General features: G+C 38.7%; 2 protein-coding genes across 2 annotated transcripts in view; one reads left to right on the top strand and one right to left on the bottom strand.

The window, feature by feature from the left end:
• Positions 1 to 4,707: 4,707 nt before the first annotated feature.
• LOC109423732 (malate synthase) lies at positions 4,708 to 8,566 on the bottom strand. The gene is made up of 5 exons (XM_019698728.3): positions 8,309 to 8,566; positions 7,727 to 8,215; positions 6,829 to 7,217; positions 6,465 to 6,692; positions 4,708 to 6,400 (listed from the first exon to the last, which is right to left on the bottom strand). The coding sequence occupies exons 1-5, from the start codon at positions 8,441 to 8,443 to the stop codon at positions 6,004 to 6,006; spliced, it is 1,638 nt and encodes a 545-aa protein (XP_019554273.3). The 5' UTR covers positions 8,444 to 8,566; the 3' UTR covers positions 4,708 to 6,003.
• A 7,197-nt stretch (positions 8,567 to 15,763) lies between these two features.
• Positions 15,764 to 17,680, top strand: part of LOC109414236 (myotubularin-related protein 8) — a 52,353-nt gene continuing 50,436 nt past the window's right edge. Inside the window, exon 1 of the mRNA XM_029859735.2 lies at positions 15,764 to 16,075. Coding sequence (XP_029715595.1) covers positions 16,052 to 16,075 — 24 coding nt within the window. The 5' untranslated portion in view covers positions 15,764 to 16,051. The remainder of the gene's footprint in view (positions 16,076 to 17,680) is intronic.

Raw genomic sequence — 17,680 nt, 5'->3', positions numbered from 1 at the left:
GAACAACAACAACTTTTATGGACCCCTCGATTTTGATTAAATCATTGACTCAATGAAACTGTAACAACCAGAAAGTTACTTCAAAGCCCCCTTCAAAAATGAAACATTCTTGAAAAGAGGAAATTTCCTGTAACGCGATAATACATCATGCGAACCCCTGGTGTCTCTTTGTAAGATTGTTTGTGCTCATTGCTTTCAATCACATCAGACTCTCTAAAATAAAAACTCTCATTTTTGAGTAACGCCCATGCCGCACAGGGACTGTGTTGGAAACACACATTTTTTTGAATTGCTCGTACGCTCACATTTTTGCAAAATATCAATATTTTTCGGTATTTGAAGGAGGTTTATAAACCCAGTGAGGTTGCCATGTCGAAATTATTTCAAAATACATGCTCATGTGAGCGTACGAGCAATTTAAAAAAATGTGTGTTTCCAACACAGGCATGTGCGGCATGGATGTTTACTAAAAATGTGCAGGCCGAACACATTTTTGAGCGTAGCCGTTTTTGCGTGGAAATAGTAGAAACAGTGGACAGATTGCACGCATCGGAATCAATGTTTCCCTAATGTAAATAAATTACCGAAGTTGTAAGTGTCCCTTTAAATGTATGTACTATTTTATATGTTTAATAAAGTATTTTTAGCTTTGTAGCATGTGATTAAATGTGCTGCGTTTTATTGACTCTGCTGAGCGGTATTCCTGTCCAGTTTTCAACAATTCTCAGTTATAAAAAGTTCGTCGGCCATATTGATTTCGGCCGCTTTTTTTAATTGATATAGCGAGATTTTCATTTTTTTGCACCAATCGAAAACAGACATTTATACACAATATATCGTAATGAGGTATCTTTTTTTTCTATCGATAGTTATTTGCGGTTTTGTGAATCATGTTACTTTTGCGCACTGACTCAGGCGCCAGTTGTTTACATTAATGCATTTCACAGTGTTTATGAGCATTAATTTAAAATCTGAACCCACAAATAAAAAGCTGACAGTTTCAGCTTTTCAAAACAAACAAAGTTTTTAAATAAATGCCCGCATCATTGACAAGCAGTTGAAAACGGGAACGAACCTTCGCTTTTCTCACTTTTTGCTGCAGGTTTTTGCCATATAGAGAACGCAGCTACTTGCGATGGCTGTCGGACAAGGCGAGATCAACGGTGGTCTCTCGGGCGATCAATGTCTCGTGAAACGATCTCATCGATCAGGGTAACCACTCGGACGAAGCAGTTTATTGTAGTGTAGTAGTGAAATAAAGTGTTTAGTTGAAAAAAAAAACATTTTACACTACCTACTTACTTGCTTTCAGTCCTGGGCACCCTAGGTGGTGCAGAAGGCCGAATTGAAAAATTTCCATCCTGGGCGATTGCCAGCCATCGCCTTGACCTGTGGCCAGGACAAATTTCTGTCGCCTTGCTTGATTTCGTTGTTGAGGCTGCGCCGCCATGAACCTCTGGGTCTGCCTCTGCTGCGTGGTCCTGCTGGGTTCCAATCTAACGCTTGCTTGCAGATTTCGTTTCCGTCCCTTCACATAGTGTGGCAGACCCACCTTCACTTTCGCTCCCGAATTTCTGTCATTATAGGCTTTTGATAACATCGACGAGGGAGCTCCACATTGGAGGTCTAATTGTCAGGCCACCATGCACGAATTATAACAGCAGGCTGATGAAGACCTGCAGCCGTTGAGTGTTCTCCACTGATACACATCAGGTTTCACTGGCGTATAGCAGCACAGATTTCTCGTTCGAGTTGAAAATTCGGATTTTGGTGCGTCGACTAAGGGGCCATCCATTAAGTACGTCACGGTCTTAGGGGGAGGGGGTTTGTGAAAGTGTGACGAGTAATGTATTAGATATAGGAAAAACCCGTACGAAGGGGGAAGAGGGGTCGAAAATTCCCAATTTTAGCGTGACGTACTTAATGGATGCTTCCTAATCTGGTTGTGCCTCCATACATTTCTTATACTCGCAAAAGCAGCCCTAGCCTTCTTGATCCGTGCACCTATGTCGATCTTGGTGCCGATATCGGCCGCCATTTGGTGTTCTATGTGTTGGTGCATGGATTGACGAGCCATTGGATCATGCACTCACACTCAACCATCGGATGTAGGAAAACCGGAGCAAAACAAATTACCGAGGAGAGAGGAGCCGAAATTTCAACCCGAATAGATGACGTCATCGATTACGTCGTGTGCCCGACCAATTATTTTTAGGATTAAAGTTAGTGTTAATTGTAATTGCCCAAGAAACCGCACGGATTGAATAATGGAAGATTGACCCAATATATGTAGTTTGAATGTTTAAATAAATGTAGTTTGAGTGTAAAATAAAGGTTCAGTTGTTAAAGTGATGTAATGAATTATTGCCAATAAATTGTTAAGTGTGTAACAAGTAGTTTAAATTGGAAAATCCCGGAGAATTTCCGCCAATGAGCTAAGGAAGCTAACAGCTCCCCAAGGAAACGATTGTGTCCCCACCAACCCAACCCAGGAATCATTATCGTCGACCCAAAATCAAATACAGTCCACATCAGAAGGCAGGTAAGGACCAGCCCCAAAACATTGGTACCAAGATATTGGAAGCTTTCAACATTCTCCACTGATAGCTCAGCTATCGTAAAGCTGGAAGGGTTGACCGTGTTTACATCCAACGATTTAGTCTTGTTGACGTTGATGGTAAGACCTGCCGCTGAGGAGCGATTGGCAAGATCATCGAGCTTACTCTGCATATCAGAGCGCCGTTGAGCTAGGAGAGCAACGTCATCAGCCAGTTCGACGTCATTTAGGTGCTCCGTGGTAATGGGCTGCCAAAGCAATCCACGATTTGGTTCACGGTCAATCGCACCTACCAGGATCTCGTCGATTACGATGAGGAACAGTAGCGGGGACATCCTTGCCTCACTCCAGCAACGACGCGGATGGGATCGGACAAAACACCGCTCTGCACGAAAATAACCTGTACTGTGCTTCAATGAGGCCGATGATTTTCTCTGGGAGACCCTTGCGCCTGAGGGCTTCTCACATGTTTCCGTGATTGAGACGTTCGAAAGCTTTTTCGTAATCAATGAACACCAGGTAGAGAGACTCTTGAAATTCATTGCTTTGCTTCAAGATGAGACGGAGCGTGACGCGGGTAATGGTCGAACTCTTGGCGGATCATGTTGAGGTGTCTTAGTCCCACTAAGGCGACGTGATCACGACGTGATCGAAACATCGTAGAGGAGACGGATGTCACCGGTGTTTGTGGCTTGCTCGCATTTGACGGATAGGGAGTCCGCCCACGTTCTTTTGTCCCGTCTACATGATCGTTTCACTTCCTTCTCGAGAGCCGAATAGCGCTGACGGGCTACGGCTTTGGCTCCTCGTGTTTCCGCTCGCTCTATCGCTTCTTTGGCGGTTTTTCGCTCCTCTATCTTCCTCCAGGTATCATCTGTGCTCCACTGCTTTCTCCGGGTACGTAGCTCACCCAAATTATTCTCGCCAGTGGCGATGTAGGCGTTCTTGATGGCGCTCCAATGATCTTCTACGCTTCCACCTGCTGGAATATCCGCAGCACGGTTTTCTAGCTCCTCAATGAACGACCTTTTCACCGCAGCGTCTTCTAGTCGGCGTGTATTGAACCGGCGCCTGATTTTCTTCTCCTGTCGCTAGACCCTGGCAATGCGCAGTCGGATCTCGTCGATTAGGAGATGATGGTCGGACGCAATGTTGGCGCTACGTTTGTTCCGCACATCAAGAAGGCTCCGTTTCCATTTTCGGCTGATGCAGATGTGGTCGATTTGATTTTCCGTGACGCCATCACGGGAAACACATGTTACTATGTGCACTGGTTGATGAGGAAAGAGCGATCCCCCAATTATCTTTGTCACATAACTCTGCAAACAGCTCTCCGTTTTCGCTCGTTTCTCCGAGACCATGGCGTCCCATGACGTGCTCATAGTCCCAGTTTGTCGGAACCAACCTTCGCGTTGATTCGCCCATGAGGATCTTGATCACCTTTCGGAATCTTATCCACGACAGCATTCAGTTGACTGTAAAAGTTCTCTTTGTCTTGCATTTCGGTAGCATCGGTTGACGCGTTACATTGGATCAGGGTAAGGTTTCGGACCCGTGTTCTGAATCTGGCTACAATTATCCTCTCATTAATTGATTCTAACTTCATGAGCGCAGCGTGGGCGTGAGCGCTGAGCAGGAAACCAACTCCACGGTGGCGAGAAGCGTGTTCACCTCGTAAGGCCTCGTAGGAGTATAGCAGAATTTGGCCCGACGCCAATCTGTGTTCTCCAAAGTTCGGCCAACGGACTTCGCTCAGTCCTAGGATCTCATGCTTCATACGGCGGCATGCTTCATTGCCCGTGGAAGCATGAGGTAGGAACTTGTGAGAACCAGAGCTATGTTGGACGCTCTCCTTTTCGACTCACCGTTTTGCAGCCCCAACATTTTACAGGCTAGGTGTAAATGATAGTGTGGAGCAGGGATTTTTAACTTCCATTTAGTTTAACTTTTATTGTAAACATTTCTTACCCGTTAAGAATATGGATCTCACACGGTAACAATCCCGTTTGATGCATATATGCATAGGATAACTACTATGTATGCATATATAACTACTGCACTGGCATGAGAAAATCTCCATCGAGTCGCTATCTTGCCCATCGATTTTCTGCATTTCGGCTTTTCGTGATATTTTTATTAGCGCAAAGTCAATCAGTGGTATTGAGGCAATCTCAATAACAGAATATTTTATTTCAACCATCTACCTAAATATAACAAAAACAAATATTTGTAGAAACTCTAAACCGGTAATATGAAAAATATGTTTTTCCAAACTCTATTTGTACCTTAATTTTATTCAACAACTAAATTCATCTTCTGTACACAATTTCGAACATTTTTTTTAAACATACCATACATAGGTAGGGTGGGGCGGGGCAAGATGGGTCGCATAAGGATGGATCATCATAACTTCGTAAATACAAATCGGATTGGTTTGCATTCGTTCGCTACTCTTTAATACACTAGTTAGCTATGCTAAAAGTCGATAAAAAGTTCATTAAATACAAAATATGATGTTAAACAAGCAGTTTTAAAAAGTGATCGATTTTGTGCCGTGAAAAAAGTGCGGGGCAAGATGGGTCACCTTTTAAGTAATTGACATTTTCTCAACGAAAAACGTCAAAATATAAGATTTGTTCCGCATTCAAACATGCTCCATATCCATACTGAGTAAACAAGAGCTACTAGTAAACATTTTATAAATTTATTTGGAATATAAAAAAACTTTACGATTTGAGTGGTCCTGAGGCGACTTGAAAATCGATGTTTTTACTAAAAAATTATCATAATTTTATGTTATAATTTTGAGCGTTTATTCCGCTTGATTGAAGTCATTTATGAGATAGTCTTGTAACAAAAAATAAATAACTTTTGAATGCTCCAAAAATACGAAGGTGACCCATCTTGCCCCGCGGCCGTTTATATGGAGAACTAGCTGTCCCCGGCAAACTTTGTCTTGCCTACTGCGTTTTTTGACGTTTCAAGTACCTAGCCAAGCCCAAGTCCCCGTTCAAAATGTATGAAACAACGATGTTCAAAAACTCTCAATTTTCCCATGTTTTTCGTCTCATAAACCTTCCTTGGGTGAAAATTAACAGATCAAAACTTAGACAACCCAAATTGGACCATCCGTTCGCAAGTTATGCGCGGTCCCACGTATGCCACTGCATTTTTATATATATAGATATATGGAATGTATCGCATAAGAAAAATGGCAAAAAACCATTTTATTTTGTATTTCCAATGAGAGTGAATAATTTTTCAATCAATGCCCCAAACTTTTGTATATTCATGCTGGTCATCTAACAAAATTATTAACATAATCAAAACATGAGTAATGCGCCCGAAAATGGCACTGACCCATCTTGCCCCGCGACCCATCTTGCCCCGCCCCACCCTACTTGAATGAGCAAATAGTTAAGCCATCCATACTTGCAATTTTTGTATTACAATTTGGATTCTAGTCCATCGTTTTTGTTGTGTAGCGTTCGGAATTTATGACTGTCACTCAAGTAGGTCGTAATATACTCGATATAGCTACGCGATGAAATAATCTCCAACAGGATATATTTGGAAGAAAGCAAACGCTTCCGGTCCGGTATCGAATTGCACCAACTTTTGTACGCTTTGGCAATTATCCCTTCCAGCATTGTATAAACCATCGCCCTTGTAACGTATAGATCAGATTTACCCTCGATCGGTGCTTTGTGTCGAATCCACTGCCAGATTTGCGAGCGAGATATCTCCGCTGTCGCAGAATCTTCAACGGCTCCGTTCAAATAGAACACTCCGCTTCCGGTCAGCCAATGGTAGATGAACAGCAAAGCTACAGTTATGTTGTTGCTGAAAAGTTGAATTCAGAATAGATGAGGGATTATTTTGAAAGTATTTATTTTCAAAGATTTACTTCAATCCTTCCAGTGTTACACCACCCTCGGGAATTTTGATCAAGCTGAACCCAGTCACGTGATCAACGTCGGGAAGACATTGCAGTTGGTTCTCGGTCGGGCACTTCCAGTCCCACAGATCGTTAATTGCGTCGACCATGCGTAAATCGTAGATCATAAATCCGTCAACACCGGCTGCAATCTCTACAGATTTAGCCGCTTTAACACCATTCACAATTTCGTCAATTCTGCAATAAAATTTCATAATTTGTTATCGAAATCATATAATTAGAATTTTACAAGCATACATTTGATTAATTGGATTTAAAAAATATAATATTGATACATTTATAAAAACCTAACAAAAAACTATGTTATACTTACACATTGTTTGATCCCTTCCCACTGGGTAATATTTTAGCCGCCATTCCTCCAGTCGCCAGTGCCCCACGTTTGTGACAAATGTGTATCAACAGGGTCATATAGTTTTTCAAAAAAGGTTGCCCCATGTTAACATACTTGTTACGATCGGGAATCATAAAATCCGGCCTGTCGCCAAACTTGGCAATGATACTCGCCGAGTAATCCCAAATGCCACAGTTCAGTCCAATGGCGTGCTCCTTTATAGAGTGGAGTATGTCTTCCATGCGATACGCGGCAAGAATGTTCTCGATCAGGACGCAGGCCTTGATGGTACCGCTTCGCAGGTTCAGTCGATGCTCGGTCCAGGTGAAGATTTTATTCCACAGTTGCGTTTCATTTGGGCCTTCGATCTGAAAAAAGGATTGTATGCTTAAATTATACGAATTCCTTTTGAAATTCCTTCTTGTTCTATTTGGCATAACATCGCTACTGAAACATGGGCTGTTTATCAACTTAAGACGGCTATTAACTGAAGTTTCCTTTGTCATTCTGTGGTGAGCACTAAAATGCTCTACTGGATGATAATTCGAGTCTAACCATCCTCAAGACTTGTTGCATAAATATTTAACTTTGCGTTTATCGCATCGGCTAAATATATCTTGAGACCAAAGCGTTTCTATTATAGATAGTAGAGCAAACGACTCTTCTATTTGAAATCAGTTGTTCAAATCAATCAATAATTAGGATTGTTTGAGCCAACAAAAACAGTTTGTCAAACAATGCTTCAGTGCCATGATTTTAACAAACTGTTTACCTATAGTTTATGTCGATTTACTTTCTTATCGTATTTTGAATGAAAATATTTTTGCTTTCCTTCTCATATGTCCTAAAAATATATACACTATTGCACTTTTCTTACCTTCGACAGATAAAAATAAGGTCCCACGCCTAAGTCCGCCATCAAATTGGCATTGTGGTACATCAGGATGGCAAAATCAAACAGAGGTCCCACCACCTGCTTTCCGTTGATCATACAGTGATGTTCAATCATGTTGAAAGCCCTCGGTCTAAGCATCAAAATTGGACAATCTTGAATGTTGGCTGGAGCTCCTGGCAGTCCAGCGTGCACCGCTTTGGTCACATTATATAATCCTTGTACCGTGTTCCTCCACGTTGGGCAATGACCATCGTCAAAGTCCACTTGAATGCCCTGCACTTTCGCATACAAGCTGTCGATGAAATTAGTCGTGTTCGCTGGACTAACATCTCCTAGATCCAATTTTCGGTTCCTCAGTCTCGCTGGTAGATCGTTAATTTTCCAATCCAGCTCTTCGCTGTTGTTCCTAAATTCTGGCTTCCATTTACCCTGTTTGATATACAGCTGTCGTTCCAATCTCCGTCTCAAAAGCTGAGCAAATGCATCAATTCAACGATGAACACGATAAGATATCAGTAATGGTATTGCACTGGTTGATTCTGTTATTCAAATTTGCTACCTCACCTTTTCAACCTCGCTATCAAATTCGGTGAACAGATCCTGTAGAAACTGTAAGGCACCTTTGGTGAATATCTCTCCATACGCAGCTTCTAATCGATGAGGTGCCCTTTCGATGCAAACATCTTTCAGCGATTCCATTATTTTACGCGTCAACTCTGTTATCTCATGCAAAAAGTTTCCAAGTTTCCAAACATATGCGCCTCTTCCTAAACAGGTTGTGTACTGCTCCCCGGTATGATCCACACTGGCTGGCGGTCAGTTATCAGTTCGCTATGCGTAAATGAAATCAACTTGTTATGATGAAACACACGAGTATCGTTGTATTTGTTTCATACACCATGCATGATCAGTTCATTTGGCTTAAGGTTAGATGTATTTACTTGAATTCATTTAAGTCATTATTGGATATCGGGGTATAATAGAATATCACTTGTTTCTTGTACAGTATGAAACATTTGAGTTGGATTGGTCGAATGAGACCATTCTTATGGACTGTATTGTGTAGATACAGAGGCGCGATCACGATCAACGACGTGGGGAAGACAAAATAAAATATTGGGAAGCCTAGAGATTTTATTTTATAATGGCACCTCGCTTGAGCTCAGTATCTTCAACAGAAATGTACCTGATATTGGCAAAGTAGTTTGTAGATGACATTGAGCAATAGATTTACAAAACGCAATGATTTCAATGCTTCAATTTAACGCTTTGGAGACGGATGGGTCACATCCAGACTAGAACCCTCAGAGGAAAACTCCTACCAAGATTTTGATCTTATCCTTCGTTAGATAAATTACTGCTGGAATCTGTTTAAGAATTCCTTCTCAGGCCAAATGATAGACTGAATTCCTGGTAATTAAACCAGTGGAGTCTTTGAGAGAAGTGAGAGAAACACTTGGTGATATGAACCATGATATCATCTAATTCGAATCACTTTTTTCGGTTCCTAATTCCGTTCACCCCATTTGTTTTGCATGGTGTGAACGGAATTTGGAACGGATTGGAAAAGTAATTAAATGAGGTGATGTTACGATATGCCTAGTTGATGAAAATGAGAATGATGAGAATGAAGAAAAATGTCAGTCGAAACTTGAATAGGTTAATGACTTGAGAAATATCTGATGGAAATTTATTGTATTTCAATGGATCAGCTTTAAGGACTCCTAAAAGAACCCCTATCGAAACTCTAGTAGGCTTCCAGGTGGAATCCCTAGAGGCGGCTTACTCCGGCAAAAACATTGAGCTACTATATAGTGGACTTGAGCATGAGCATGAGCATGAGATGACCGTACAATTCGTAGTTGCTACTCCGTTACTGACCAGAACAGTCAACATTGCACAGGGAACCAAATGGATGGGGCCTGGGTGTAGCTTTCCATCCATGTGCAATTTTGAAAGTTAAAAACTTAAAATTGATGAGCTACTATATAGTGGACTTTTCAATGTGCCGAATGATAGCCCTCAGCTAGCTTCAAAACATGATTTGGTGTGTGAAATTCAAGCTTTGTGTTATTGGAGTCAAACACATGTTTTGTACAGCTTTGTTGGCAAATTTACAATTGCCTTTGTAGAGTGACTGATTTTGAATTGCTATTAGTAGCGAGATAAAAAACCTATTAATTTTTACAACTTTTATGGATGCAATTATTGATGCGACTCATCAAAAGTTATGAGTATGCGTATGTATTTATGAGTATGAGTAGCCATTTAATGGGATCCAGGGCATCCGCAAAAGTGATCAAATTATTGAATAATTGCGTTATAGTGACATTATTTTTTTTTTGTTAGAAACCTAGGGTATTCGTTCCCTTATTAAGCATGTGGCTCCCATTTTCATCCTACGAAAAACAAAAAATTGAAGCGTTGTTTGTTTTGTTTGTTATTTTTGTATTTTTTGTTAGAAGTGAGAACCCATGAAAACAAAAAGAACGGAATCAATTGCCGTAATCGCTTGTTTTCGAATAGGATGAATATGGGACCGTGAGATTACTGATGGCACACATGCCTACCTAGTGTTTTCTTTTTTGCATATAATTAGTGCGACAGCATACCAAACAAACAAAATATTGAGCCCTTGAAGTTAAAGATTCTGCAGATCGATGCTGATCGATGTTTTTTGAACAATTATTGAAACAACTAATATTTATTTCAATGACCTGGACAAATTTGTGAGAGACAAAGCCTCGACAGTAAAATATTTGATTTTTTTTTGAGGGACTTACTGGCCAAACTGCTAGGGAAATTTTGCAGAACTCTTAGAGTTAACGTCAAAATGAACGGTGAGCATCGTCTTACAAAAGTTTTGGTTAACTTCTGATGTATTTTATGCATGGCATTTGGGTTCAGCTCCTTGCAGAAATTCTAAAGGATTTCCTGATAAAAATCATAAGGAATATCAAGCAAACGTAATCCTGAGAAAAATGTGGTTTGATTCCTTTAAAATAGATCATATGAATAAAGCTGAATAAAAACTCTTTACTAAATTTATGTGAAGCTTTGAAGTAAACCTCTGTGAATTATCACAGTGATTTGAGTAAAGAGTCATTGTTAGTATCTTTTTCAATAAGATGTGCAACCCCAAGCTAGCTCATCTCTGTAAGTAAAGAGAATTTACTCAGCTTTATTTATACAGGGTGCGTGCGATAATTTTGCACTAACCTTCAAACAGGGATGTTTTTTCAATGGGCGGCGATAAAAATATAAATCCAACAGCATCAAATACATCCCATTTCTAGGGAACTGTTAAAAATATAAAACCTTCGATAATCAAAAAAGTGACGGTATGGGAAAGTGTCTTCACATTCTATATTTTACACTAGCGCACCCAAACATATTTCGGGTTCTACTATTTGTTGTGTAAATAAGACGAACTCAGTAAAACGTATTATGTAAAAGCCCCACAATGATACACAAGACGTTATTATGAAGATATGCTTCAAGAATTATTATTAAATTATTTTTGAAATGGTTATTTTAGCATGCAAAAAGAATAGCATCATTAAAATCTGTCTGTTTTTCGGTGTACACTATATACTTATAAGTCTTGGACATCGCTTTTGTCTTACAAGTTTCGGATCACTATGCTTTTTTAGACAAAGTTGTTGTTCATAGAATTCCCTTAACAATAGTAAAAAATAGTTGTGCTTTAACGCATCTAGCGCCACCTTGCGGCGGAAAACTAAAACTATGTCATTTTTGCATATACTGCTCCCGTTTTTTCACATAAATTTCAATTTCGTCTAGCATCCCCTTAGACTTTATCGATTCCACTCAATTTTTCACTGTATCTTATGAGAGTCATAAATATCAAATTAATGTGGTAATACTAATGATATTGTAGTTTTGAGGGCTACCCTATTGTTCAAGTTGGAATATCAGTATACATTCAGCTATTTCTCAGTTATCTTCCAATTGACCTCGTTAGTTTTTTGTAGGTAGCAAGCCTATGTAGTCCCCCCAACTATACTGAAAAAATCAGCTTCATAGCATGCTGGACAGTCGAGAAAATGCAAATAGAGGACAGCTGCCCCAATTGCACTAATATTGTTTTTTTTTTTCTAATATTGTCGGTATAGTAATGCATTTTCCAAATTTATGCAATAGTTTTCGATTGGCGTTCATGACATTGGTGCCGCTGGAGCTCCTTATACAAAAAAATATTCCAGTTTTATCTAAAATAACGAATGTTGATGCAGGGCTGACAATCGTCCTTCTCGTCACCGCTCCACGAATAAAACAATAAAATCATCGTCGTCTCGAAAAAACAACGGTGACGACTAGCCTTTTCGTCGCCACGACGAAGCTCAAGCATAAAATAGTCGACCACCAACTTTTCGTCTCCCTCTTTGTTCCTTGAAAACGAACGACGACGGGCCAAGCAAACGCCAACAGAGAATACAGGGAATAGACAAAATGATCGGGACAGGCAAAATTTACACTTCTCAATTTTTTTTAAGTAGCTGTAACTTTTCAAAAAGTGCATTAAATATTCTAAAATTTTCACTGTAAATTGGGGTCATTGAATCCGGAGATATAACTGCTCAAATTAGACGATCGGATAATTATACCTTTTTCTAGAACTATCATAACTTCGTGTAGAATAGACCGATCTTTTCCAAATGTCGACCACTGATACACAACTAGTTGACGAACTTACAGTGAAGCTACTTGAAAAATTTTTGAGAAATGAAAATTATATCTGTCCCGGTCAGTTTGTCTATCTTTTCTATCTGTAGCTTTTATTGGCTTTTTACCTCACATGTTGGTGTGGAACCTCATTAGCTCAACTGGTTAGAGTATTGGATTGGCACTCTAGAAGTTCGTTGTTTGATTGCAGAAGTTCGTTGTTTGTTGCTGGTGACAACATTAACATTGACGGCTAGGTGCACTTGTACGAAAAGCGAAACAAAACGAATGAAGATTTTATTAGCTTCACGACGCAAACCCATATTAATGGTTCGCTGGCTGAAATGAGTCATCCGATGTGGAAGGAGCAACGACGGCTGCCTAGTTTTCGTTCTCATCGTCGAGTTTTCTGTTCAGACGGCGACGATTTTCAGCCCTGCCAAGACTAGGCAACACAAAGTTGTTCAGAAAAGTTCGTCGACATTAGTAAAACTTTTTTTCTTCCTAAACCATTTAAATATTTACAGTTGTTTAGAAAAAAAAACATTAATTACACAACAGTTGTCGTATTATTTTTAAAATGAGTTTTGTGTAGCCGGTATTACTTGGTGCAAAAATATCACATGCCCCTGAATTTTTGACAGTATTTCTCAAATATTTTTTGATTCGAAAAATATTGTTGGTGAAAATCTTGTAGTATGCTCCTGTGAATGATTTATTACAAACTCATTGAGAAATCTCTGAAATTATATTTCTTAGAAGTCTGCAAAAAAGTGCATCATTTTTGTAAAGAGTTGTTTAGTACTTTGAAATACTATTTGTCTGATTTTTGCAGCAAAATTTCTCCATAGCTTTTTCCGGATGGAGATTAAGAAAGTTCCAAAAATTACTCTTCACTTTTTTCCTGGAACAAATCCAGAATCCAGAAATGTTCTCGGATGTGCTTTCTCAGGAGCGATCGAACCAATATATTTTCTCTTGCATGCGTCCAGAGAGGAGAAAGGTAAACACAATTTGTGTGGATGAAATCATTTCTAACATTTTTCATGTAGAGCTACACCTACCAATGTGGGTACGCTCTACCAAAAATCATAGGAAATTCATAAATAGTTTATGATTTTTGCCATAATTTTATATTAAAAAATGCCATAAAAATACCTTATTATAACGAGTTATAATATGAAGTCATAAGTTTTTTCTGACAATAAGTCATAAGTTATCATTGCATTCATATATTTACAATTATTGTAAAAATCATAAGGTTCTTACGAAATTTTCCCAAAGGTGAAAAAAAATAACTTTAAACACAAGCCTCTACGTTACCATCAATAGCTCATGTGAAAGCAAATTTTCTCAAGAATTGATTGGTGACTGTTTCGTGTACGATCAACTGCTCTGAAGTGAGTTATAGAGCCCGTTTTACCCCAGTTCCCTCTAAAATTTGAGTTTTCCATAATTTTACGGCATATTATGATTTTAATGAATAGGGAAACCAACATATTTTGGACACAGCAACGAGCCAATATTTGTTGGCCACTTACGGCAAAAACAAATGGAAGTCTCCAAAATATATTGGCGTAACGCTGTATCCAAAATACGTTGATTCCCCTATTTGGTTGGGATCTCATCGCCCTAAATCCATTGAGTAACGTTACACACAAGGAGTTATTAAAATATTGGAATGTTAGGGTATTACGGGGTCAATTAGGCAGAGAGATATTTTCCTTTTTTTTTAATTGTTTTAATGAATTTCCACATTATAATAAATGAATAAATAATCGAATACGCAAGGATTATTTCTAAAGAAACTTTTTTTGTGACGTTGGCATCAAAGCATCGATAATTTTCAAATTTTCACGCAAACAAGTATGAGTGTTTTTCTACCTAATATAACCGATTCCAAACGTTTCCAAACGATGAGCGGTAGCTTACATACTCCAAAAAAGTCCAACATATTGTTTGCCCATGGCCTCATAGATGGGAGGTGACGGCATCATATAATTTTAGTGCTTAGTTTGCCCCAATTGGGTTGTTTAATGAATAAAATATTGCTAATTTCTATAGCCTAATCGAAAAAGCTCATTTTTCTGAGTATAACGTGATTTTATTGGATTCCAACACCTTTGTTTTGATGGTCAAATTAACAAAACAGTTTTTATTTTCGTGGATAGAATGACAGTTAAATCGATAGAATGACAGTTCGACCCGAATAAAAAAATTTCCCCATACAAACTTTAAATGCATTTTAAAAATAGTTCCCGGACTCCAAAAATTATAAAATTTTGGATTTAGACCAATTTTGGGGTGGGGAATCCGATTATGAAATAATCCGGATACCCCTAAAGAACCCAATTAACCTAAAATATTATTTTTTTAGTTAAACAGCTTTCAATGAATTAACTACATCGGCAGTTTTCCTACTCTCCGCATCGACCAATGTGGCGCTAGCTTCTATGCGCGAAAAATCGCTAAAAGTAAATTGCAAAAATATTGTATGGCGAATAGCATCTAAAGGCAAATTCATCGAGATGGAATACATTATTCGAAAAAATATTTGGTAGTTGTTGTGCACAATGGTGACTACCATTAAGCCTACCAAATATTTTTTCAGTAAAAGCTTTCTATTTCAAGTAATTCAAGTTTAGATGCTTTTCACCATACAAAATAAAATGGATTTACTCCTGCTGATCAACTGTGGGTGTGCGCCAAGCGGGTAGTCCATTGAAACATCATTACATGATATGAGTGAATATTGTCGAAGAGCTAGCTATCAGTGTTTCTGCATTCTAGTCTAGTCTAGTCTAGTCTACACATACACAGCCAATCATTGAAAGAATCCTGGAAAATGATAGAAACGACTACTTCCATCCCTTTTCTTGTCATTATTAATGATTGCAGTACATCGGAGATGCATTACAATCATTAAAGCGGCCAAGTCTACTGTGCAGCGTTTTTAATTCAACAATAAAACAATGAGTGGGAACATCTCGTACCAACCGCTCAGTTTTTGGAAAAGCAAAATACTGTAAAAATCGATGGGGGCGACGATGCTAAGAAGGTTAATGCCAACCCTTGGTCCTTGGTGCTTCCTGGGATGGGACACAGGTATTGTCCGTGTTCTGGCCCTAGGAGAAGAATGTTGTGGGCTCAATCCACGCAAATTCAAAAAATAATTACATGCACATGTACCGCCATGTTCGTAGATAAAAGGCGTATGTTGGTAAGCACAAAGTACAGTTCAAAGTTTTACCGCTAGAGGTCGAATCGAGCCGATCGTTGTCATTTTGACAGCTGTGTTATAGAACATAAATTATCGCTTGACAGCTCGACGCTAGTTCAGGTGAAAATAATTTTCCTTCGTGTTTGCGTGAATGTTTTCGTTGCATCGGGAAGAAAAGAATAAAATTTCATAAGAATATCTATCAATTGGGCCGCTCGCATCAGTAATTTGTATACTTTGTGTAGTGTGTAGTGATTGAATAGTGGTACTGATAGTGAATCCGAATTCAATATTGAACAGTGAAACGAAGTGTTTTGCGAACGTCTGCTAGAATAAGTCAAGGCTTCTCGCTATTAGCCCTCCTGTGTTATCAGTGCAAACGATCGATATAAATATCAATCATGGAGCATATAACCACACCGAAGGTTAGTGATAATTATTATAGGAAGGAGCAATCTGGCGTTGTTGTCTAAGTATTCATGTTTTGCTACGTACAAATCAAAACAATGCATGTAAGTGCTAGCAGGAATGCATTATATACCACGTAATGCTAGAGCAATAAGATTATTTTATATGCATTCATACTCCTGTATGACTAGGCCCAAAAAAATGACAGATATTTTATAGGATATTGCGATAACGATAATAATTGACAATAACAAATGTTGCGTATTGCATACTTGTTACTGCAGAGTCCTGATATATAATTACAATATGTACATTATACACACGTGTTGTTCGTACAAAAACATTGATAAATTTCGTAGTCAATGTGAAATTATTTTTAGAGGAAGTGTACATAATTTAAAAAATAACTTGAAAACATAAGTACACGTAAAAAAGTGATTGAAATACAATACAAGGCTGTTAATAATAGTTTGTTATTTGAACAATCAAAATACCGTCAGTGGGGGTGTCATTGGGCCGAAATTGCATAGTCCATCCTTTTGAAGTAGACATGTTCACATTTTAGAAAATGTCTCGAATCCCACCGGTCAAGTAAGTATCATAATTCTCATGCTAAAGTGAACTTCTGGTCAAAATTTCAGTTTGATTGATAAATATTTCGATGTGCTTCAAGTCGATTTGTAAATTTAGGGCTTTTCTACACTTTTTAAAACCATTAGGGTAATTTTCCAATTGTTGCACGGCTAAAAACTCGCCTATTTTTGCACACTCCATGTTATTCTTATGGGGTGTGCAACAATTGGCGAATTTTTAGCCGTGCAACAATTGGCGATTTACCCTACTGTTGAACGGAAAGACATACAATAATAATTATAGCTCGAAATCTTAGCTTATCATATTCCACGAAAGTCGTCCATACATACTTGTACAATTCTTGCAAGTTTTATCAGTAATATATTGAGTTTTGTTCTAAGTGGTACCGGAAATTCTGTTATCTTGGAGTCAAAATGGCCTGGGAAGCATGGATTAATGAAATGCTCCTAGATGGAATATTCTGGAGATAATTATGTAATATATCCCACGACGATCCCCGTTCAAGGTTACCCGGAAGCTTTTTGTAATTCATACAAAAAAGCTGCTGAATTATCGCGAACGGGGTTCGTCTTGAAAGATATGGCATGACTTTCTCCTGGGTATGTCAACTCCTAGAATTTCATCAATTCATGCTTCCCAGGCCATTTTGATTCCAAGATACAGATTTTTTGGAATCACTTATAACAAAACTCAATTTATTACTGATGAAATGTGCGAGAATTGTACAAATATGTATGAACGACTTTTGTCGAATATGATAACCTTCGATTTCGAGCTATAATCATTATTGTATGTCTTTCCGTTCTGATTTTTTTAAGTTCAGAAAAGCCCGAAATTACCAAATCGACTTGAAGCCGAAATCTTTATCAATCAAGCTGAAAATTTGACCTCAAGTTCATTTTAGCATGAGAATTATAATACTTACTTGCACACTAAGATTAGCTCGGTATTTTTCCCATCTTTTTACTGAGTTCTCAACAGCAGATTTAACTCGGTACGCTCAGTTGTTTCTTATGCGGATATTCTGT

Source organism: Aedes albopictus, chromosome 2 (genome assembly GCF_035046485.1).
Source record: "Aedes albopictus strain Foshan chromosome 2, AalbF5, whole genome shotgun sequence".
Classification (NCBI taxonomy): Eukaryota; Metazoa; Arthropoda; class Insecta; order Diptera; family Culicidae; genus Aedes; species Aedes albopictus.
Note: the sequence above shows the minus strand (reverse complement) of the source record. Positions and strands in the feature narration are given on the sequence as shown.